We start from the raw sequence: 22,916 nt of genomic DNA, 5'->3' as shown, positions 1-22,916 counted from the left end.
TGCCTGTTCCATGGTGGGCTACCCCACCCACAACTAAGACTGAACTTGGCACCTTGAGCTGAGCTGCCACCCGGATGGCTCAGTGGATAGAGCATGCGCTCTTAACAACAAGGCTGCCGGGTTCGACTCTCGCATGGGATGGTGGCTATGCCCACCCACAACTAAGATTGAACACAGCACCTGGGCTTAGAGGCCACGAGCTGCTGATGGGCAGCCAGATGGTGGCTGGTGCCCTCCGCAACAAAGATTGAAGAACAACTTAGCTGGTCCCCTTCCCCAATTCCCCAACACTGTTCCCTTCCCCCATTCCCCAATTTAAAAAAAATAAATAAATAACATATACAGAGTCTGCTCACTACCTATAGAAATACAAAGACTAACTGGAAATAAACATAATCAAAAATTGATTTCTATTACCGAATATTCCCACACATTTTCTAAGAAAACATTGATTGCACAGTATTTGGATAACTATGGATTCAAATCAGCAATCTCAAAATTAACGTCGTTGAATGATATAAAGAGCAATACTTGTTTTTTCAGTATGTTTTTTAGTTCTAAAAACAATTTTCATTATACAGGTGGCATTTTACTTTGCAAATCGATTGCATGAATTATGTCAGCTATTGTGCAGAAAGAGATGAAAAGGATCATACAAGCATGAGGTATAATCTAAAATAGCTGAGTATTGACTTATTTTCCCGCACTGCTCAGTACACTCTTCTGAGAAACCATCCTTGGGAAAAATTCAGATGCAGGCATATGCGTACCTAGAGTGACCGGGTTTGTTCATCTCCAGGTTTGTCACAAGTCGATTAACCAGGGAAAACTCTGACTAATCAAAGATTCCTCACACCATTGTAAGAGTAAGGATTTTCTGCCTCAAAAGAGAAATGCTCTATGTTTGAGAGAAACATAAAAATCCATTCATTATGAGCAGCCTGAATATTCATTAGAATTCAAAGCTACAGGGGATGCGAAGAGCTAACTTGTTGGGAAAAAGAAAAGGCTGTTTATTCTTCACTGAATACAATGGATGATGTGAGGCACTCTCCCCTTTTCTGGCTCCAAATGGAACATTCCATTGACCTTAAAAGACCCCAAACTTTTGGTGTCAGATTTTACTTCTAATGCCGAATTCCCACATGCTACCATGCCAAGAGCTACACCTTAAAATGCAAGGGTAAAGAGCTTTAAAAATAAACAGAAATGTATCCTACAAAGTGAAGAAAGCAGGTCCCCACTTCTTGCTGGGCATTAGGTTCAGGATGTAAGCATTCTTCCACAACTTTTAAGAATTCCTTATGTACAGCAAGGATATCTTCAATGTTTGAGAACAGCATCTGTAAATAAAGAAATGGGTAAGTGCAATAGTGATGCAATTAAAAAAAAAAAAAACGTCTATGACAGTCTAGTATTCTCTCTCCAAGCTAAAAACGTCCGTGGATATCTAGCTATCCCACATCCATTCCTTCGTCCCACCCGGCTGGCAGAACACCAGTTCTGTCTGGACATCCTCTCCACTCCCACACAACCCTGGGAACCAGGAACCTATTTCTGGCTCTCAGGAAAAGCCTGAATGGCTGAAGTCAAGCATGGTACTCCCACACCATTAATGAGAATGGGCTGCAGGCTAAACAGTAGAAGCTGATTGGCTGGCAGGCTTTTTACTCCTAAGAAGGGCACTCTAGAATGGACAGCCCTTTTCCCCCTCTCAAAAGGTACTCTGTCTGGAAGTGATCGCTGGGACATTTTGCTGGTAACCAGGATGGCAGGGTAAGAGCTGGAGAGAACCTGGCCATCTTATGGACTTCCTTGAACTGCCAATCCCGAACCTTCCCTTCTGTCTAGAGCTCCTAATATGAGAGCCAAAGTATCTTCAAGTCAATTTGAGTAACAGGAGTCTTTTGCAAACAAAAACACACAAACTAAAACACACCCATGGTGGGAGAATTTGAAAGTTAGCATTGAACTTATGGGGAAATACAGCAAAGAGAGCCTATAAAATCCTATAAAATCCTTGGAGAATTCTTTTTTTCCCCCAGTAAAGTAAAACAGCAACTTGGCACCAAAAATAAATATCAATAATGGTTTATACAACGTAAATGAATAATAATGACCATAGCATAATTAATTTTCATTTCCAAACTCTTCACAATTTTTCTTAAAAGGAAATGCTTATTCATTTGTTTCTGAGTTGGGGATATTACGCGGATTTTCTTTTCTGCACCAGTGGACGGTCCAAATAGTTGGTTCTTTAGTAATTAGAGATTGGAAGTTGGTTTTGCCCACATTGTGTCTTCCTGAGCCACCTCTAGCAATCGTCTTACATACTGCTCAGCTCTCCCCCCTCTCATCGACGATAAGGTTCTTGGTCTTGGGTTTATTTTTCTCTTTCTTTTCAAACTTTCTAGAGCACTTGGCAAAAAATTTCTCTCCTTTGTCTTCTACTCCATCCTCTTAACCCCCATTTCTTTTCTGAAACTCGAGTTTCCCTTTTTCTAATTGCAACCCACATATGTGGCCGACACAAGATCTTATGCTGGAACTGAACACAAGTTGAAGAGTCATGAAGAAACATTCCACAGGTAAACCTTTATCTCGGAGGAACTTGTACTTGAGCCAAGGGCTGATGGTACCCCCTCACCTTCACTGTTTCCTCTGTGACATTTTTGTCAACTTTTGATGCCGCACACTGGTTCATTCGGTGTAAGAATGCCTGCACAAAACAAGAAAATATATAATAATAATAACATTATCTTAATAACTGCGTTGATCAAAATTAAATTAACTTTTTTTACAGAAAACCAAGGTTTAAAATGGCAATAATTCTTGAGTATAATAGAGTGTACTAGTTTTATTGTAAGACAGGGACTCTTTGTACATTGTTGCCCCTGCCTGACCATTATTTTTCCTTTTTAGTTTTGGGGCAGGACCAAAAGTGATCACGTATGTGTGAATTAAATTTATCCAACAAGGTCTCAAAGTTCTGTGGTAAACATTTAGAGTCAGATGTTTCCTAAATGTCTAAGTCTTGTGAAGTACAAAAGATCAAAGCCTAATGAAAAAGAGGATTTCTAATAAAAACAAAAGGACCAGAAATTCTGAAGCAACCCCTTTATTTATTTATTTATTTATTTATTTATTTATTATTTTTATTTTATTTATTTATTTTTAAGATTTTATTGGGGAATTGGGGGAGGGGAACAGCATTGGGGAATCGGGGGAAGGGGAACAGACAAGTTGCTGTCCTTTTGTTCTTCAGTCTAGTTGTGGAGGACGTTGCCTCACTGGCCCATGTTGGTATCATCATTGTGCTCTTCCCAGGTGAGGCAGATCGGTCTCTGGCCGCAGGACAGCCGCTCACGGCGGCTCATGGCAGCTCATGAAAGCTCATGCCAGCTGCTGGCCAGCCCCACTGCAGCCTATGCCAGCGACTCACAGCAGCCCAGCTCCAGGTCGAGCTGTTGTTCAGCATCTTAGCTGTAGAAGGCGCAGCATCACTGGCCCTCATGTGGGATCCGAACTGGCGGCCCTGCTGTTCAGAGCTCGTGCTCCCAAGCCAACTCTTAACTGAGTCACTCAGCCAGCCCTGAAGTAACCCCTTTAGAACTGAGAGGGAGGGAGGGAGAGAAAGAGAAAGTGACTCTTCCAGAAGGAATAAAAAGATGTGCCTCTCCCTTTTATCCTTTCTCCCGCAAGTTTTAGGAAGCCAGAATTTATACTTCTGGGATCAGCTCAGGGCTTTCCATAGCCCTATGGTAGGCAAATAAGTTCATTAGTATTTCAAAGATCTGGACTCTTCTTGATGGTCATTAAGCTTTGACCCATGGCTAAATAAGCTATAATTTTTAAGGAAAAAAAAAAAAAAGGTAGAGTGAGTTATTTATACTGGGCCTTAAAAGAGAAACTTCAGAAGGAAAAGGAAGTGAGACTTTCCATCTGGCCAATTTGGTTTGTGTCCTCAAGACATTGTCCATTAACTAACTATCTAGTACCCGGGTGAGACCATTCCTTCCTTTATTTGTCCGAAAGCGTCCGCCCACTACCTGCCAAGTCAGAGTATGACTATGCAGCCCACCGACTCCCCAGGGCACACAGAGGCTCTGGGGAACCTCTAGACACTGTATCGAACAAAGGAAAATTAAGATCCATTTTTTGCATACTAAATAGTTAAGAGATTAACAAAACCCAAGATTGTTCATGATGTTCCAAAATTATCACCCTCCAGACATGGCTAATAAAAGCATAAAACGGCACAACATGTCTGAGGACAACTTGATAATGTATCTCAAATTTTTAAATGGGCATTCTCTTTAAGCCAGCAATTTTCCTTCTAGGAGTTTACCCTAAGAAAATACTCAGACAAGGGGTTTCGGTGTATATTGATTACAGAGGTGGGAACACCGGAAACAACATACATGCCACCAATAAGGGGATCATTTAATATATTTTCGTACATTCAAATTTTAGAAGACTTGTAAAAGTATAACTTCTGCAAAAAGAAAAACGAAACTATTTAAAAGAAACAAAACAAATGAGCCACAAGATCTCACTCCTAGCATTAGCTTCAATAGCATCTTTATTCCCAATTCAATTGGTTCACATTTCATGTTCCGTAACTACAAACCACGCCAGTACTAATAGCCTCAACTGAATGAAATAATTCAGCAGAATTTAATAAAATGAATAAGAACGTATTGAATGGATCTCCATTGGAAAAACATGACACAGTTTTAGAACCATGTTCTCAAGTTACGTATAACTGGCAATGGGAACAGAGGTTTTGAATTTTCTGACTTTACGTGCCCATTTTAATTAGTGTTCGTCTGTTTAATTTTTAATTCTAGTTTTGTTTTTCTTGAATATGTTTCCACATACTCATACCAAAAATGCTCCTTAGCTCTTTCCATTTAGTCTTAAAATAACGTGGGTGGTTTAGTTGCCTGGTTTACATTTCATATTGACCACATAGTAAACAGGTAACCTCTCGTGCAAGCAAAGCTTAAACTTCACCTTCTAGATTTATAAACCTTTTCTTCATAAACTGAACTCAGTCACATTCTGAAACTCATAAATACAAGTTAGGAGGTAGTGAAAACGAATCAAAATAGGAGTTAGAAGGGAAGATACAAACTAATTAAGTAAACAATTTTTTTTTATCCAATTTTTTACCTTATCTTCTGTGACAATATGGAACTGTTTACCTAACTGCATAGAAAAGAAAACCTGGAACTCATTAGCATTTCTGACCAAGTGTTTTTTTCCCCAAGGGCCTTCATTTTACACAACAGTGAGGGCAGAGTTTAGATAATTTGTTGAGAGTGCAAAATCTTAAAAACTGGTTGACATTTTTTACAAAACGTTTAAGTCTTGCTTCCTGAAGGTAGAGATAAATAACGTATCTTCAGAAATCATCCTTTAACAACCTGTATCTACAATCCTTTCAGGCTTTGGTGACTGGGGCATTTAATCTCTCTCATAGCAACCAAGAAAGCATTAATACCCTGGTCACAAAAACACGGTAGGGAGGTAATGTGTTGCTTTAGATCTGCATTCATTCATCCTCACTGCTCCAGAATTTCATCAGAGTTAGATCATCTTCATTTTGATACAAATACACTGAAAATAAGTATTAGAAAATAGCTTTTAATGCTAGCGGATTGCAAACTTTTTACTGGATGTAAGACTTGGAGAGTCACTTCCAAACGCAGACTCGCGGGACCTATTGCCAGAAAGCCTGATACGGCATATTGGTTTAGAACCTAGAAATCTGCATTTTGAAGCAAGCTTCCTCGAATGCCAATCTGCATGCAGATGCAGTTGGTCCACAGACCACATGTGATGACCATTCTTTATGTTTGTCCTTCCAAAGTCTGAAGAAACAGACTTTGAGAAACAAGTGAGTCTTGGGTGGAAAAAAAATAGGTTCATTTATTTCACCGTGGCTTTCAACTCTGTCAAACTCCCTCAATGTACAATTCGCTCTCACTCAGCCATGTAGGGTTTTCTAATACTCCACCAGGGAACCCTCCCCGGCCAATAATGAAAATCACAATCGGTGTGTAAACAGGTCTTACTAATCTCTGAAGGCTAGGGAGATGCAAGGACAGGTGAGCCAGCTGAGATAGACTGAGTCACATTGGGAGAAGTGAGGCTCGCAGGTGGCCCTCCAGGTACCTATGATCTGTCAGGGGTGTCAGCACGCACTCACTGGCCAGCATTCCCCAACATGATTCTGCACAATGCATGCCTGATATCACTACAGCCATGGCTGCCTTTTTCCTGCTCAGAGAGCAAAACTTGCTCCACATCACGTATTTGATGAAATGTCAAATGTCATACACTAATTAAAGTTTAAGAAAGCTAAAAAGGTCACAATTTGCTACCAGGAAATCAAAAGAAGGAAGGAAACTCATTAAGATATAACAGGGAGTTGATGGTAATCCCCTTTCTCCTTGTCTGCCAATCTGGGCCACTGCTGGCTCAAAAGTGAAGCAAAATCCATGGTGAGTTTTATTCTCTGAACACATTGGCTTACTTTCTGACTTCAATGGACTAAATGACCTCTCTCCACTCATTTTGTCCTTCCCACTCTTTTCATCTGTCAGGCACACACATTCGATCACTCTCAAATGTCCCACAGATTTTAACAGTTCACACTTTTAATTCTAGATACCTGATGCCAATCTGAATGTTATAATATCACATAGGCAGTAAACCTTGTTACTCCTATAGATATTCTACATTCAGAATGATCTTAACAACAACCTGACATCTTGAAAATGTGGCTACTGAATATGGATACAGATGGGTAAATTTTATATACAAAGGCGAAAAGGGAAAATTTTTTAAAGGGCTGCAGTATGCAGAAAAATGCAAACTCATTTCATGAAAATAAGTGGAAAAAACTTAAGGGTAAATATTTTCCTTTTACCTCTTGAACTTAAAATAATATTATCACATCAAAATTCTTTAGAGAGTATTTTGTTTTGTTTTGTCTTCCTGAGAGAAAAACAAAGTCCTAATAAACAAAAAAGACTTACATTTGAGTTTGTCTTGAACACCACTTAATAGTGGTGCCATTTTATCGGAACGGAGGAGTCAGAATGGGTAGGTTTTGGGGCAGGAAAGTCAGGGTGTTTTCTGGCCATGATGCATTTGAGATGCCACTTGGACTCTCAAATAGGGAGTTAGCTGAGGAGAGAGCAGGTTTGAAGGTGAAGAGTTGAGTGTCATGGGCACAAAGACATAACTCAGGAAAGGTATACACAGAGAGAAGAGGAAACTGGCCCAATCCATTGGAGAGGGCACACAGATGGAGAAGACAAAAGGTCCCAGGACAGATCCTTGGGGCACCCTAACAATTAGAGGTCAAGGAGAAGAAGAGAAACCAAAGAAGCCAATAAGGTAGTAGCAAACCCAGGAGAATATGGTGTCAGAAAAGCCAGAGGAAGAGAGGGTTTCCAGAGAGAGGGAATGTTTTAACAGTGCTGAGAAATCAAGTAGGTCCAAACAGATACATGACTTGACAATGCAGAGATCGGTCACATCTTATCCACAGCAGTACCAATGGAACGGGTACAGGAGGAGATGGAGGATGCGTAAATACAGCTATAACCATAGAAAAAGTTTTTAAAACTTTAAAGTTTTGCTAATAAAGAGAGCAAAGACAGGGAGGTGGGTTTGCATTGAGAGAAGGTTGGTTTTTTTAAGTCAAATGATGCTAGCTCAATTCATCCTTAAAATTACATATTATGTTCCTTTAGTATAATTTCAGTGAGCCCTTCATAACCTCTCCAGTCCATGAGAGTGCACTCTTTCCTAAATATCTATTGATTCTCATTTTTTTTTTTTTTTTAGCTGATCCATCCTGCCACTTGTTGGCAGCTCAGCGGTAGCTCAGCTTGGGCCAGGACTTGAACCGCTGTTGCTCAGAGCTCGCAATCTTCAACGAGCTCTTAACCAACTGAGCCACTTGGATGGCCCTCAATTCTCAATTTTTTGAACAGGAATCCTTCCCTTAAAATGAAGAAAAGTAACAGACATGCATATCGTGGTGTGAATATTTGTTAATTTAAATACATTTTAACAATAATCTATTAGAAAAAACCAATAATATTTATGTTATGTGTTAGGCATTGTTCTTGGCAGTAGTTCTTAAACATTTTATTCTCAGCACTCCTTTATACTCTTAAAAATTACTGAGAGTTATAAGAGCTTTTATTTATGTGTATTGTCAATATTTAATATGTTAAAATTTAAAACTAAGAAAATTTTAATATTTATTTTCCAATAAACTCATTTATTAAATTTAAAATTAGCAATAATAAACCCACTATGTGTTAACTATATATAGCATATTTTTATGAAAAATACCTATCTTTTCCAAAAAAAAATTTCAGTGAGAAATGTAGTGCTGTTTTATATAATTGCAAATTTCTTGAATGTCCAGGTTAATAGAAGGTAACTGGATTGTCAGATATGCTTCCATTTTTTGTGATATGTTTTTCAGAAACATATATTTCCAATGAGAGTTGGAAAAGGGAAAAATATATTTGTTGCTACAATATTTTCAGATAGTTATGAATATTCTTCTTTAATACAACACCAAAACTAAATAAGTGTTAGTTTCTTAAAACGTGAAACAATATCAGTAAACTTTTTGTACTCGATTATATTAAAGCCCATTGATTTATCTTGCAACTTGAAGAGGTCTTTTATCCGTGCGTGATTTTGTACATTTTTAACATTGAGAGTTATGTATTTATTCAACATATTAAAACATTTCATTATACAATATCAAAAAGCACATCACATTAGTTAATATCAGTATCCAACTCATTAGAAAAGCCTTGAAGTATTGAGAAGCTGTAACGCTCACAGTCATAGACATAAATTTCCCAAAACTCTAAATTTACTTGCAAGCTTGAGTTTATCATCATCAACAAATATTATCAGTTAGTTGTTTTCCATGAAGTTGACAGGCTCACTTAATTCTTTTTTGAGAAAATATGTGCCAAATACCTAAATGCCCTGAAACTGAAGCCACAGTTGGTCTCACAATTGTTATTTCAAGTAAATATGATGTTCCACAGCAACTCAAACAATCACACAAATTTTTTCCCTGGAGACAACCATAATACTTGAGTAGGCAGCAGAAGTACTTAAGTGAACTCCCCATTTCATCCACAGAATACTAACAAGACATGTGCTCAAGATTCAAGATTTAATAAAGTTAATAGTTTTTACAGCTTTATGAAGGACATTCTTAAGTGAAACTTCCTACCTCCCCCAGGACTGGGTGACAGTGAAGTATACAGTGACCCCCACTAGTATAGTTCGGTACCACTACTTTGATTCACACTAGAGCATCAACAGTTTTACACACCATTGCTCTTGCACCATCAGTTCAAATGTCAACACAATGGAGGGGAGGGAGGGAGAGAGGGAGAGAGGGAGAGGGAGAGGGAGAGGGAGAGGGAGAGAAAGAAAGAAAGAAAGAAAGAAAGAAAGAAAGAAAGAAAGAAAGAAAGAAAGAAAAGTCTTAGTAGTACCATAAAAATAGGTTCAACCTTATATATNAAGAAAGAAAGAAAGAAAGAAAGAAAGAAAGAAAGAAAGAAAGAAAGAAAGAAAAGTCTTAGTAGTACCATAAAAATAGGTTCAACCTTATATATCTCCTGAAATGTTACTACCTTATACGAGTATATTATCCTAAATGTCTGCAAACCACTGTTCTAGGCATATAGACTATGTCAATAAACAAAATTGTCAAAAATTCCTGCCTATATACTAGTGGGAGGAGATATATACTATGTAATAAACATAATAAACATTTTGCATGTTAGAAGGTAGATGCCAAAACTGAACAATAAATTTAATAATAAAACAAATACGCACATTTGCAAAACCATACAATACCCTGCAATAATTCCCAGGCTCTCCAAGATCCAGGGCCCAAAATTCATCACCATAAATCTATATAGCGCAGTACTGTTATTTCATTAAACTTGACCTTTCTCTTGCTAAATCCAGGGCATCACTTCTCACTCGGGCCAACCCCACCTGCTCTCCCTCGCTGATGTCTTTCCTTCGCTCCATTACTTTTCACACCCACTCTGCATAAGACCACCCAGTGGCATGGGATGCTGTAGGCTCCCTCTCCAATTCCCAGTCACCTCCAAAGGTAAGGCAGCAAGTATTCCTCCATTTTATTTTTACTGCCAAGCGCTCGGTGCTCATTCAAGTAGGGAACTAAGAAAACTTAGAAACACAGGGAAATTACTAACCATAGATATTTTCGTAATCATCTTACCATGATGGTCCTCGTCTAGAGTTCCAGACTCCCATTACTGACTTCTAGTCTCTCCCTTCCTCCCTCGCTCTCTTTAGCTGGCACATCCCAGTTTCCCCATTCTGGACCATTGCCCAACCACAACAGTCTTCCTGGTCCTCCCCAAACATGCTGAGCTTACTTCCACCCTAGCACCTTTTCACAATTTGCTTCCTCTGCCTGGAGCACTCTTTATTTCATCGTCTCCTGCTGTCACTCAATTCTCAGCATATTTGCCACCTTCTGAGAGGTCTCTTATGACCATGCTCCCTTCCGCAACCCCCATGGTGTCCTACCCACCACATCATTCTCCTTTGTTTACTCTCTAGCACTTTCCACTTCTCCACATCCCATTTTATGTATTTGTCAGTTTACTAGTCTCCCACATTGGGATAGGAGCCCCACGAAGGCAGAGCCTGCCTGGGTTTTTTTGTTTGTTTGTTTGTTTTTTAGCTGAGCCATCCTGCCACCTGTTGGCAGCTCAGCCGGGGCTCGAACCGCTGTTGCTCAGAGCTCAAACTCTTGAGCAAGCTCTTAACCAACTGAGCCACTCGGCCGGCCCAGCCTGCCTGTTTTGTTCCCTGTGGTATTCCCACCACCTAGAGCACTGCCTGGCGCTTTGCAAGCTCTCAGTATTAACTTCAGTGGAATGACTGGAGACGTTTCTCTTAGCTAGATGGTTTTTGTTTCTGAAGACCAGCAGACTGTGTAGTATTCATTTCCCTACCGTATTATGTTCCTAAATATCTTCCCCCAAATCCAAATAGCCGGCAACTTGGAATATAAGGATATCACACAATCTTTCTTTTTTCTATCACCATATACCAGCATTTCTCAACATTGACACTATTGACATTGGGGGCCAGATAAATCTCAGTGTGGGGGGCTGTCCTGTACATTTAGGAGATTTAACAGTTCCACCCACTGGATGCCAGAATCAACCACCACCCCTAGTAGTGACAACCAAAAATGTCTCCATATATGGCCATATGCCCATCTCACACCCCCATAGTCGGGCACCACTGGCACAGAAGTCCAAAAATACCTACAGCAGTGCCAAGTGAATTCACGAATTTGACACTAAAGGCTTTTGAATTATCAACCTCTCTGGCTACCTTACAAAAATAAATGATTTTCCATGTCTAGCTGAACTAATACTTGGACCAATATTTCTCTCTATAGTCTTGTTTCAATAAATGTGTTAGATTGTGAATAAAAAGTCAAACACATTCTTATGAAAGTTAAAGTAGGGAGAATTTACATTTACACGTTGTTACAATAAACAACAATTAAAAAATAATCTTAGTTTGCGTCCACTTTCCACCAGAATATAAGCTTCTTCAGAATACGGGCAGCATTTTTTCATCTTTGGAACAGATATTAGTGTGTTATTAGACTGTCATAACAATATTCCATCCATACAAAACTCCAAAAACTTACAGGAAAATAATTTGCTAGTAGTTCAGTAGAATTTAAGACACCTTCATGGACATCTGTCCCTCTACAAACCACTACAAAACATATATCATACATGGATTACTCAGCAAGATGCCTGAAGCGATCACAGTAATACCTAAACAGTACATCATCAAAGTCCCCAGTGAAAGCCCTTTGATTGTTAATGTGTTCTTATTATTCAGGACCAAAGGGTTTTTTTGTGTGTCAGAGTTATTGAGAGCCTTTTAATATATGCTCAAATTCCCACCAAAAAATGTTTTACTCTTTTTCAGAACAACTAATAAATCAAAGTGAACATCACCAATATCTGAGAGCCTAGATGAAGGTAATTTTTCATCAGATCATCCAGATTTTTTAAACTCTCTTGGCTGAAACTTTACCAGGATTTGACGATAATTAAAACATGATTTAATGTCTTCTATCTGACCTCGATATGCCAAAAACCAGCAAGACATAACTATGTTTTTCAGTTTTCAGGAGTAAGAATTCATTTCTGTCAGCATGTGATCAGTGCACTAACTACATAAAAGGCACAAGATTTTAAAGACATTTAATAGGTAGCTGGAAAGTCAATACTGAAACTGGACAGAAGATGAAAGAGAAATCAGAACCATTCTCAATGAAATTCCAGTTATCATAACAGTTTTAAATGTAAAAGTGAAAATTCAGAATTTATTGAAGTAGTTACAATAAAATACTACAATAAATGCAAACTCCCTTGAAGTTGTCTTTTGTCAACTTTTTAAGTTTTGGTTAAGATTTGCTGTTAAGTTTTTGTTTAACTTTTTGTGATGTATTTTGTAATTTCAATTCCTACAAACTCGTCTTACAGCTCAGCTAATAAAAATAGGGATATTATAGCTGTCTTTCTTGAATGTTTAATTTCCATTGGCCTAAGGCAATGAGTTGATCTAAAGCAGAGGTCAAAAGCAGTAGCGGTATGTTTTAAGAAAGCACAGTGTGATTCAGTTGCTACCACTTAAAGAAATAATAGCATTCACATAAAAGTCAATATTTATAGTCTCTCTTCAAACACCAGGAAAAAATCAACACAAGGACCACATTTCTGAATGGAAACAATAGACTGGAGCAAAGAGAGCCCTAAGTTCCCTTCCATTTGTCACAGATATTATTGTTTCCTGTTATCCCCTACACCAAAGCTAAATGTTAATTATTTATTCTCACACTGTCATCTTTTTTACCCAAAGTCCATTTTATTCATTTTTGTGACTTAAATACTTCTGTAGCCATTTCAGTTTTCAGCAGTATTCATGGTCTTGAGGTTTTCCCAAAGCCCTTTTGGTTCTTACAAATGTTTAATACTGATCATTTCAATAGTCTAAGTTTTAAATTGGCGTTCGATCGGGCCGGCAGAGTGGCTCAGTTGGTTAAGAGCTCACTCAAGAGTGTGAGCTCTGGGGCCAGCTGAGTGGCGCATTGGTGAAGAGATGGCTTGGGACACCAGAGGGCCCCGGTTTGGATCCCACATATGAGGGCCAGTGACACTGCCCTTTTACAGCTAAGATGCTGAACAACAGCTCAACCTGAAGCTGGGCTGCAGTGAGTCGCCGTCGACAGTGTAGGCTGCAGCTCCTGCTGCAGTGGGTTGCCATGGGCTACCGTGTGTAGCCAGCGGCCAGCGTGAGCGGCCAGCAGCCAGCAACCAACCCATGACCGGCCGTCCAGAAGCTGGCGACTGATCTGCCTCGCCTGGGAAGAGCGCAATGATGGTGCCAACTTGGGCCAGTGAAGCAACGTCCTCCACAACTAGACTGAAGAACAAAAGGACAGTAGCTTGTCTGTTCCCCTTCCCCCAATTCCCCAGCACTGTTCCCATCCAATTCCCCAATAAAAATCTTTAAAAAAAAAAAAGAGTGTGAGCTCTGAGCAACAGCGGTTCAATGCCCAACAGGTGGCAGGATGGCTCAGCTAAAAAAAAAAAAAATAGAATATATAAATTGGCGTTTGATCTTAAAAGCGTTAAAGTGAGAAAGTACTCCCAAGATGAAAGAAAAACTACATATTAAAAAAAACTAAGAAAAGTGGTGCCTATGTACTGAACTGCTAGTTTCCCAAGGAATTCAAATTAAATTAGATATTAATTCTTATAATTGATATTTTCTAAAGACAATTCTGGAAGCCACATATACAACTAGTTTTCTCAAACACTGAAATAGCTCTATGTCTTTATTTCAAACTATCAATATTAATATTTCTTTTAATAATGTGACTTTTTGACAATAAACTCTTCCTAGCTTATATATTCCAAGTGACATTTGATTCAAGGTGATCTTGGGTTCCTTATATTGTTTTGGATAATTGATGTTTCTTTCTGGAATGGTCAGGGATACATCAAACTCTAGGGAGAAATCAACTAAATAAAGTAAAAAAGATTAAGAAGTTTGCAATGTTTACAGTCAGCTGTTTTCAAACCTATCAAAATTAATCCTCCCCCAACAAACCTAGAGACAACTAACTACCCATACCTATAGAGACACAGGATGCCCCATAGAGTTAGAGTTCAGCCCTGTGATAAGCATTTGTGAAGCCCAAGGCTCTAAGCCTCAGCTTGCTTGCACAGTAAATCAGATTAATAACAATAGTAGCTAACTCACAGAGAGGTGAAGAGAATTCATTACACACAGGCAATTTTTATTGGTGATTTGTACAATGCTAGTGAATAATTAGGACCAAATAAATGTTAGCTGAAATGCTATTACTGCTACATCCACAGACATAGTTCTATTATCTCTACTGTGGTTATAATTATTACGAATACTAGAGAGAACAGAATTAAAGGGTAAGGTCCCTGCCTATCCCTCTCTGCTCCTCTGTTGATAGTGAATCAATCTAACAGACTCTAACTTCTGGATAATTCCTTTATTTCAAAACAAATAATTGAAGATTTCTGGGGGGGGAGGGGGAATCACACACACACACACACACACACACACACACACACACACACACACACTCACTCATATTGTATTGGGTATTTTCTGCACAGGATTCCAGGCTGGCCCCCAAATGTGTTACATGTCAATCTCTCTATTCATATTTTTGAAACACTCCAGAAATATAAAAATTCACAAATAGCATAAGGTAGAAAAAATTAATTCACAATCAAACTTTCAGGTTCTCACAAAAACTAGAGCCTATCTCAACAGTCCTTGAGAGAACTTAGAGAACAAGGTACTAATAAAAATTGAACACTGTATGTGGAATATGGCCGGACCATGGCTTTGATTTCAATAAGCTACTACAAGATCAGGGTATGGGTAAGACTCACACAGGCTGATGAATTAAAACGTCAGGCCAATCTGAGAACACTTACAGCAAAGTCAGGTACAGAAAGAAAATATTCTTGAAGTTGTCTTAGCTTTTCTGGATGCTACCAACTCTTTATAGCACCAGTAGAACCATTAAACAAAGATAATGTATTAGGCTAGGCGGCAAAATTCAAATTAAAATCTACTCCTCTCTATATTACAAGTCATAATATTTGTAAACAATCTTACTTAAAGTCAGATGAAAATAATGAAGTTTTAATTAAGTTTAGAATTGTAACCAAAAATAAAAGATATTTCAAAGATCCCACAATCTCTGGTGGCATTTCTGATAAAAGTATGTTTCATGGTGCCAGTTAGTGATTCATATGGGATAAAACGGATTTCTAAAAGGCAATTCATGAGCTGACATGAACATACTTGTGAAACTATTCCTTAATGGAATGTCTGCTAAATTGCCGTATTTTTAATATTATACAAATATTTATACACCGATGCCAGTAGACTATTGTGTCTCCAATATAATACTTTGTATTGTGCTGCTCAGGAATTTACATTGATATCAGATAACTTAAAAAACACAGCACAATGAAAGAAAAGGCTAGGCGGGAAGTACAAAGCACATTATATAGATAATATTCTGAGGCACAAAATTTTCTCTGGCACAGGAAACTGGTCATTTCCCGAATTTAAAATGCAGAACACTATTCCTGTTGAAGTCGTTATTCGAGAATTCAGTTCCCATGAAAAGGAAATTTTAAGCAGTGGGGGAAGGAAAAGCATTTAATACTGGAAAATAATCTAGAGAAACTAACCGAGGATCCCAACTCGAAGATCCATCTCTGTCTGGCATCTACTACCCTCTTTTTCTCACTGTGCAACCTCACGAGATATAGAAAAAAGATTTTTAAATTCACGCCATCAGAAATATCTGCTTCAACAAATATAAATAACTTTTTATTCAGAAATTTATAGATCTACTTTACCTTTTCTTTCAAACTGACTCCTAAGGTGTCCACTCTTATCCTTAAAACATATATGACTTTTCTATCAACATCTTATTTCCCTTCTCACTTACCATGTCCCGTCTTCCCTTTTCTCATGCCCAAATATTCAATATACCATCCACTCCTTAGTCTGTAGTTTTGTTTCTTTTCCTTTTTCATTCTGTTCAAACTTTATTCCAAAAAGGAATGATTGTACAGTAATGAACATGGTTACTGTTGGGCTAATACAGACGAATAGATCAATGGAACAGAAGAAAGTCCAGAAAACATCGTGAGTAGACGGTAATTTAGTAATTTGAAATAAGTGGTGCTCTAAATAAGGGCGGAAAGAATGCACAGGTGTTAAGACAATAGGCAGTCCAATATGCAGGCTCTGCCAAAATACATTTGAAAACAAGAATGTGAAGTGGTTAAGGGCTCAAATTTTGGTATCAGTCCGCCGGGATTCAAATCCCAACTCTGCCAGTTACTAGACAGACGTGTGACGTTCACAAGTAACTACCTCTCTGAGGCAGTCTCCATATTTGTAAACCGAGAGTAATATGGTATCTACTCTTGTAGATTTGCTCTAAAGAAGAAATAAATTATTATATGTAAAGCAACCGGCACATCAAGGGCTAATACCTGTTTGCTATTACTACAATTTTTTTCTATTTTATTTGACATCACCAAATATACCTGCCAGATGCTATTTTCATTAAATAATTGCACATTTCATCTCTGAAAGAAGACCTTCAGAGAGAATCATTCTTTTTTTACAACGTCCACACAGCAAGTTATATAATCAATGCATTAATAAGGGAAATAGGTATTGTGTGTTTAAGTATGTAAAATAGTTGAAAACTGTTTTTAAGCCATTCATAATTTTTCTTCACAGTGCTCTTTGAAAAAATTATACCAAAAATCTGCAAGAAGACAATTATCTGAAAGCATTTGTTTATACATTCAAGAAATATGAGAAAAAATAAAACTCAACTGTGAAAATCGGGGTAACAATTATTATCAATAACCCCATTATGTTTCAAAAACCAAGAGAAAACTAAAACATGAAATATCACAAATACTTCTACAGACTTCATGAATCAAATAGGAGCCAGCAAAATCCTATTAATGAGTTCATTTCCATGGATATTGGCCTGCAGCTCTGTCAACAGCTGAACGTTCACGAGGCCAGTTGGGTGCAGGTAAACAAGAACACTTTCCTTCAAGGAAAAAAAGCTATGACGACTAAAAAATATTTCATGAATTTTTTTCTGACCTGGGTTATATAAAAAAAAAAAAAAAGAAGAAGAAAAAGAAAAAGCTAATGTCTGTTCAGGCTTTATCTATGAATTTTGTTATATAATCACAAAGATGCAACAGATTTGCTTAACTACTAAAAAATGTCAACTATCCCCTGATATCAACAGTTTCTCGGTGTCAGAGGACTTCAAGGATTCTAGATCCTCAAGAAGCAGCCTTTTGGGATGTAAATGAAACTGTCCCTAGGCTGACTGCAGATAACTAACATGGATTAGGACAATTATCTGCAAGGCTTGGAAGTTGAAAATGCAAATAATATAACATAAAGCATGAAGTGAACAGTAAACTAAAGCTAGTCAGAACTAGGCCCAATGTTTGGAGGGTGTCTGGAAGCCCTAAGTGCCTCAGCAAGTAGACTTCAAGCAGCCGTGATAGTATTCAGGCAGATGAGAGCATATGGTGCTGTGTCACTGGGCTGAAAGTGACCCTGATAGATGCTGCCTGAGGGAGAGTGAGAAGAGGGGGTGTGAAGAGAAAGAGAGGCATCTAACAGGGAATAGCTGTTCTTGTCACGGCTTCCTTCAAGTGCAGTAGGATTTAGGTTCCAGCTCCAGACCTGATAAAGAACTGGAATAAAAATGAGAAATGAGGTAGAACCTAATTTCACAGTGTGGCTGTATGTACACTGTCGAGTCAGTTCATCGGCCTGAAGCTCAGTAGGGAAGTTGGTGTCCCTGCTCATCCTAGGATGCTCGATTCGGGGCAGCAAAACTAATTCTAGACCATGCTTCCCAGCGTGGACAGAAATCCTCTTTCTCTTCCAGCTTGGCCGGGACTGCCTCTGAGGCACTGGGCGGGGGCTGGGTACACGGAGCTCAGAGGACCGGGAAAATGTAAATGAGCTGCTTCCTCCAGTCAATCATAAAATTGTAAATTCTGATGAAAGAATAATGGTAGGAACTGGATTTCAAATTTTCACATTCTACGTTGTATCCGAAATCTATTGCTAGTGGGTGTCCCATTGGGAAACTAATGCATGTCCTGAAGTATCTGTATAATTTCATCTGTACAAGCACATGAGGAACAATATCCTCATAGTATAAAACAGTCATTGTGACAGTCAGTGAGATAATGAGAGCGTCATGGTACACCTACGAGACTGTCACTTTATGCCAGGCTCTGTTGTAGCCACTAGGCATATAATGATAAAGAGGCCCATTCCTAGCCCTCAGGGAGCACGCATTCAAGAGACTAGACATGCAAAGATAAACCGCTAAATGCAATTTCAAGTTCAATTTCAGGTGGTGGTGAGTACTATGAAAAACAATAAAACGGGCTAATGGGAAAAACTGAGGACATGATCGCTGGGGAAGGACTCTCTGAAGAGGTATCGCTTGAGGAGAGACCTTGGAGAGCTGACAGAGTGAGGCATGGAAATATCTGCAAAGGGACAGTAGGCAAAGGCAACGCAGATGCAGATGAAGTAGGGGTGTGTGGCCCCAAAGGAAGGGCACCGTCAGTGAGGTGGTGTAAGAGAGGAGGAAAAGAGTAGGAGAAACAGCTGACAGACAAGTGCATTTCAAAGAGGGCGGGGGCGGGTGGGCGCCAAGGTGAGAACTTGGTATTTTATTCTCAGTGTGTTGGGATGCCACTGAAGGGTTGTAAGCCGAGGAGCAGGTCTAAAGCTCACTCCAGCTATTGTGTGGAGTATGGACTATGGAGAAGACCAACTGGGTTTTTATGGAAATAAGCCAGGTGAGAGATGATGGTGCTGTGGACCAAGGTGGTGCGAAGTGGTTAGAATCTGTATATGCTTTGAAATAACTGCTGGCAGGATTTGCGGATGGACTGGATGTAGATTGTGAAAGAATGAGAGAAAGCAACGTTGCCTCCTAACGTTTTGGCTTGAGCAACTAAGTGAACACTGGTGCTAATTACTGGTTTGGGAAAGACCAGGTAGAACAGGGTTGGAGGAGAAATATAGAGAGTGCTTATGTTGTCAAGGTAAATCCATAAGTGACAGGGCAAATTCAGTCCAACACGGGTAGAGGGTGGGAAGGAACAGCTAACGCCTACCGTTAGGCAACACAGGTTCATAAGCTATTAAATCAAAACGTATATTTTAAATCCACATTTTATAAAGCATGATTTTTCTAAAGTAAACACGAGGCTAAAGGGGCAAGACACAAAAGAGGGGAGGACATTAAAAGAGCACTGAAGGTGCGCGTTGTGTGGTCCGTTCACCACTCACTGCCTCGTGTTACGTTCATGATCTTGACACGCCCTCTTGCAGGGCTCGCCATTCGTCCACTGCGTCCCACTCTGCCTGTGTTCTCACTGTGCCTCTGCCTGGGAGGCCCTTCCTCCACTCCAAATTTAGTCAACTTCCACGCTTCCTGAACAGTCATTCATTGTCCTCTTCTCGAGGTAGGCTTCCATGACCTCTCCAGGCTGGGGTGGTTTTGCCCTTCTGGTTTCTAGAAGGCCCCATACACTTGCTCATGATTGCATCTCATGCACCATTGGGTTGTATTAAATGCACGCGCCCCATTCCCCAGCTAACCTGAAGCTTCTCGTAGGAATTCAACGTTTGATGAATGAATAATCAAGTCTGAGGGCAGGGTAAGATTAAGGAATCTGTGGACTTCTGTTCCCTCATCTGTAAAACAGGGACCAAAAATAAAAATAGCATTGCTTTATAGAGAAGAGGAGGGAGGAAAGGATGAGATCAGAGAAGATCAAAAAATAGCATCACCTTAGAGAGGAAGGGAGGGAGTAGAGGATGAGATCAGAGCGGTTGGGGGAGAAGATATTATCGTATAGGACCTTGTCGGCTATTATGAGGACTCTGACTTTTACTCATAGCGCGATGGGAAGGGTTTTGAGCTGAGAAGTGTTATGACTTGGCTATGTTTTAAAAGGATAAGTAGTAGAGCTTGTTGATAATAGAAAATGGGGTGCAAACTTAGAAGCAGGAAGATGAGTTATGGAGCTATAGCATTCTTCATTAGGTAAACTGAATTTTGTTAGTATCTATCCCCATAATGAGAAGTATTTCACACACAGAAAGAGATGCATAAACACACATACAATTTCCATTAATAAGCACTTATCCAAGGAATCCCCTTTTCTATTTCTCAGAATTATTTACAATGACAGGTAAGGGATAGCTGTATAGCTGTTTCTTCTGTTTTATGTTTCTCTTTTTCATTGAAACATTCCCTTCTGTTCTGCAGACTGAATTAGGGAAGCCACAAAATACATTACTAGCAAATAGTGTCAACAATTGCTATCTTATTATGTGCTACGTCATTAAATTAAGAATAAACGAGATGTGGCCACACACTTGATCGTTTTTTTTTATTCCATAGTAATGTAAATAAAGACCTCCTAGTGTCAGACGTTCATACTTGAGGGAATATGGATTTAGAAATGAGAAGCATATATTTTTATATAGGGATTGATAATGATTGAGAAAAACATTAAACATGATTTTAATCAATAAATTACTTGCATTAATACTAAGCTAAAAAACCTAAACTAAGTAGAATGTCTCATATAAATTGACACAGTCCTTTTCTCAGTGGCAGTGAATATAAACAATTTTGAAATTTCCACGGAGTCTAACAAGAATAGGCATAGCTGACTTGACACCCATTCATTAGTTAATGAAAGCACTATGAATGAATGGATGTGAAATAAGTACTCACTGCCAGATGGTCAGAAAAAGCAAGACAAACAACTCCAGAATAATTAAGGTTGCTATTCAAACTTCCTATTCCTATTACAGTCATAGCAAAAAAAAAAAAAAGTGTTCAGTTTTTCATCAGCTATAGAAATTATCTCCATTAATGCTTTAGTAATTCTGTAAACTTAGCTCCATTTCAGCAATGGAGAGACAGCCTAGAAGAAGTACAGGTAAGTATTCACTATTGTTGATAGGTTCTTGCGAATTTCAGGGAAACCACGTATAATGAAACCAATTTGACCACAGGCTAATTGATATAAAACAAGAGATAAGTTCCTATGACATATTTATGGTCACAAAAGCATCACCAAACTTCTAAATAAAGACCCAAAACACTTGTAATATTAAATAGTGAAATAAATGTGAGCTAGACGTACATTTAAGAAAGATTGATAAAAACAAGTAAGATAACTATTTTCCACCCCACTTTTTCCAGTTTAGGGTCACAGGTGGTCGGAGCTCGTCCAGGCAGCTCAGGGCACAAGGTGGGGACCCACCTGGATAGCACGCCCTTCCCTTGCAGGCCCACTCACCCCCACACCCACTCGGGCAACGGACACGCCCATTGACCTCACCTGCATATCCTTGGGGTGTGGGAGGAGCCTGGAGGACCCAGAGAAAACCCACGCAGTGGGGGGAAGGTGGAAACCCCACACAGACAGTGGCCTAGGCAGAAAAGGATTTGTTTTTTCTCATCAATATTATAATGAAACGACGTTGAACAAAGCAACATTATTGGATGACCTGCTGTTAACATCTCCAAGGTCAAACAGCCAGGAAATGAAGGAGCCTGGATTCAATCTCCCTTGGACTCAGCACTAGTGCCACAACTGCTGACTGACTGGGTTATTAGAACCCCCCCACGTCCCCACAGGTAAGTTCGGACAGTCAGGCCAGGAGACCTCATGTAGAGGGCAGAAATAAAACCCAATTACACTCAGTTTCTAAATTTGATTTCCAAATTTCCTATATTTTAGCAGAGAAATTAAATAAGTCTCTTCTGTGTAAGACTGCTTGACTTTAATTGTACTGACTTCTTTCCTAACTGAATAAACATCACAATTTGAGTAACCTTATATTTCTGTAACAGAATATTGCTTACAGAAGAAAATTCTGCAGAAACCCTTTCCTCTTATCGTAATTACAGCATGTGAGTTACAGAGACCACACGAAAGAGCACAATACAATTGAGTACCTACTTTCAGTTAACAAGTTCCAGCTGTTACCAGGGTGACTAAGGTCTTCCTAGTTACAGACTATTCACTCGTTTGACCTACCAACCAAAAGAGTCCCCATCTGAATATTTGCCATCGAGGAGTTTAGACACTTAAAGGGCAACCTTGTTTTCAACAGAAATTATTGTATTAAGAAACTACTATTTGGAGGAATATAGGGGCTTATGAGGCTTTAGGATATAGTTAGGATAAATCCCAAACCCTGAAACAAGTCTTTATAAATCTTTTAAGAACAATGAACTAATGAATTGAAAGTACCATAAACATATCCTTTGAAACCAGCTGATCAACTTAACAATAATAATTACACTAAGCACCATTCTCCAGAGAGCTAACTGTTCTCCATACAATGTTAAAATGTGAATTCCTTAACCAGCATATTTTGCCTAAACTATCACAGGTCTGAAGTTCCTGGTTCAAAAAGTTATCTAACTAGATTTCACCAGTTATCAAACTATAATATTTACTACTTTTCTCAAACTAATGGTTCAACAAACTCTGTTTTCAACCACGCAATTGGCATTATGATTTTAAATGCATTAGTGACATTTTCCAAATCTCTTAAAATGAGGAAGTAACACACACACTTTAATGGAATAGATT

General features: G+C 38.9%; 1 protein-coding gene across 1 annotated transcript in view; it reads right to left on the bottom strand.

The window, feature by feature from the left end:
• PREX2 (phosphatidylinositol-3,4,5-trisphosphate dependent Rac exchange factor 2) overlaps positions 1–21,674 on the bottom strand; it is a 217,806-nt gene extending 196,132 nt beyond the window's left edge. The window contains exons 1-3 of the mRNA XM_019632790.1: positions 21,654–21,674; positions 2,648–2,719; positions 1,221–1,343 (exon numbers count right to left, since the gene is read on the bottom strand). Of these exons, the coding sequence (XP_019488335.1) occupies positions 1,221–1,343; positions 2,648–2,719; positions 21,654–21,659 (201 nt within the window). The 5' untranslated portion in view covers positions 21,660–21,674. The remainder of the gene's footprint in view (positions 1–1,220; positions 1,344–2,647; positions 2,720–21,653) is intronic.
• Between the last annotated feature and the right edge of the window lie 1,242 nt (positions 21,675–22,916).

The sequence above is a fragment of the Hipposideros armiger genome, unplaced genomic scaffold (genome assembly GCF_001890085.2).
Source record: "Hipposideros armiger isolate ML-2016 unplaced genomic scaffold, ASM189008v1 scaffold_1175, whole genome shotgun sequence".
Taxonomy (NCBI): Eukaryota; Metazoa; Chordata; class Mammalia; order Chiroptera; family Hipposideridae; genus Hipposideros; species Hipposideros armiger.
Note: the sequence above shows the minus strand (reverse complement) of the source record. Positions and strands in the feature narration are given on the sequence as shown.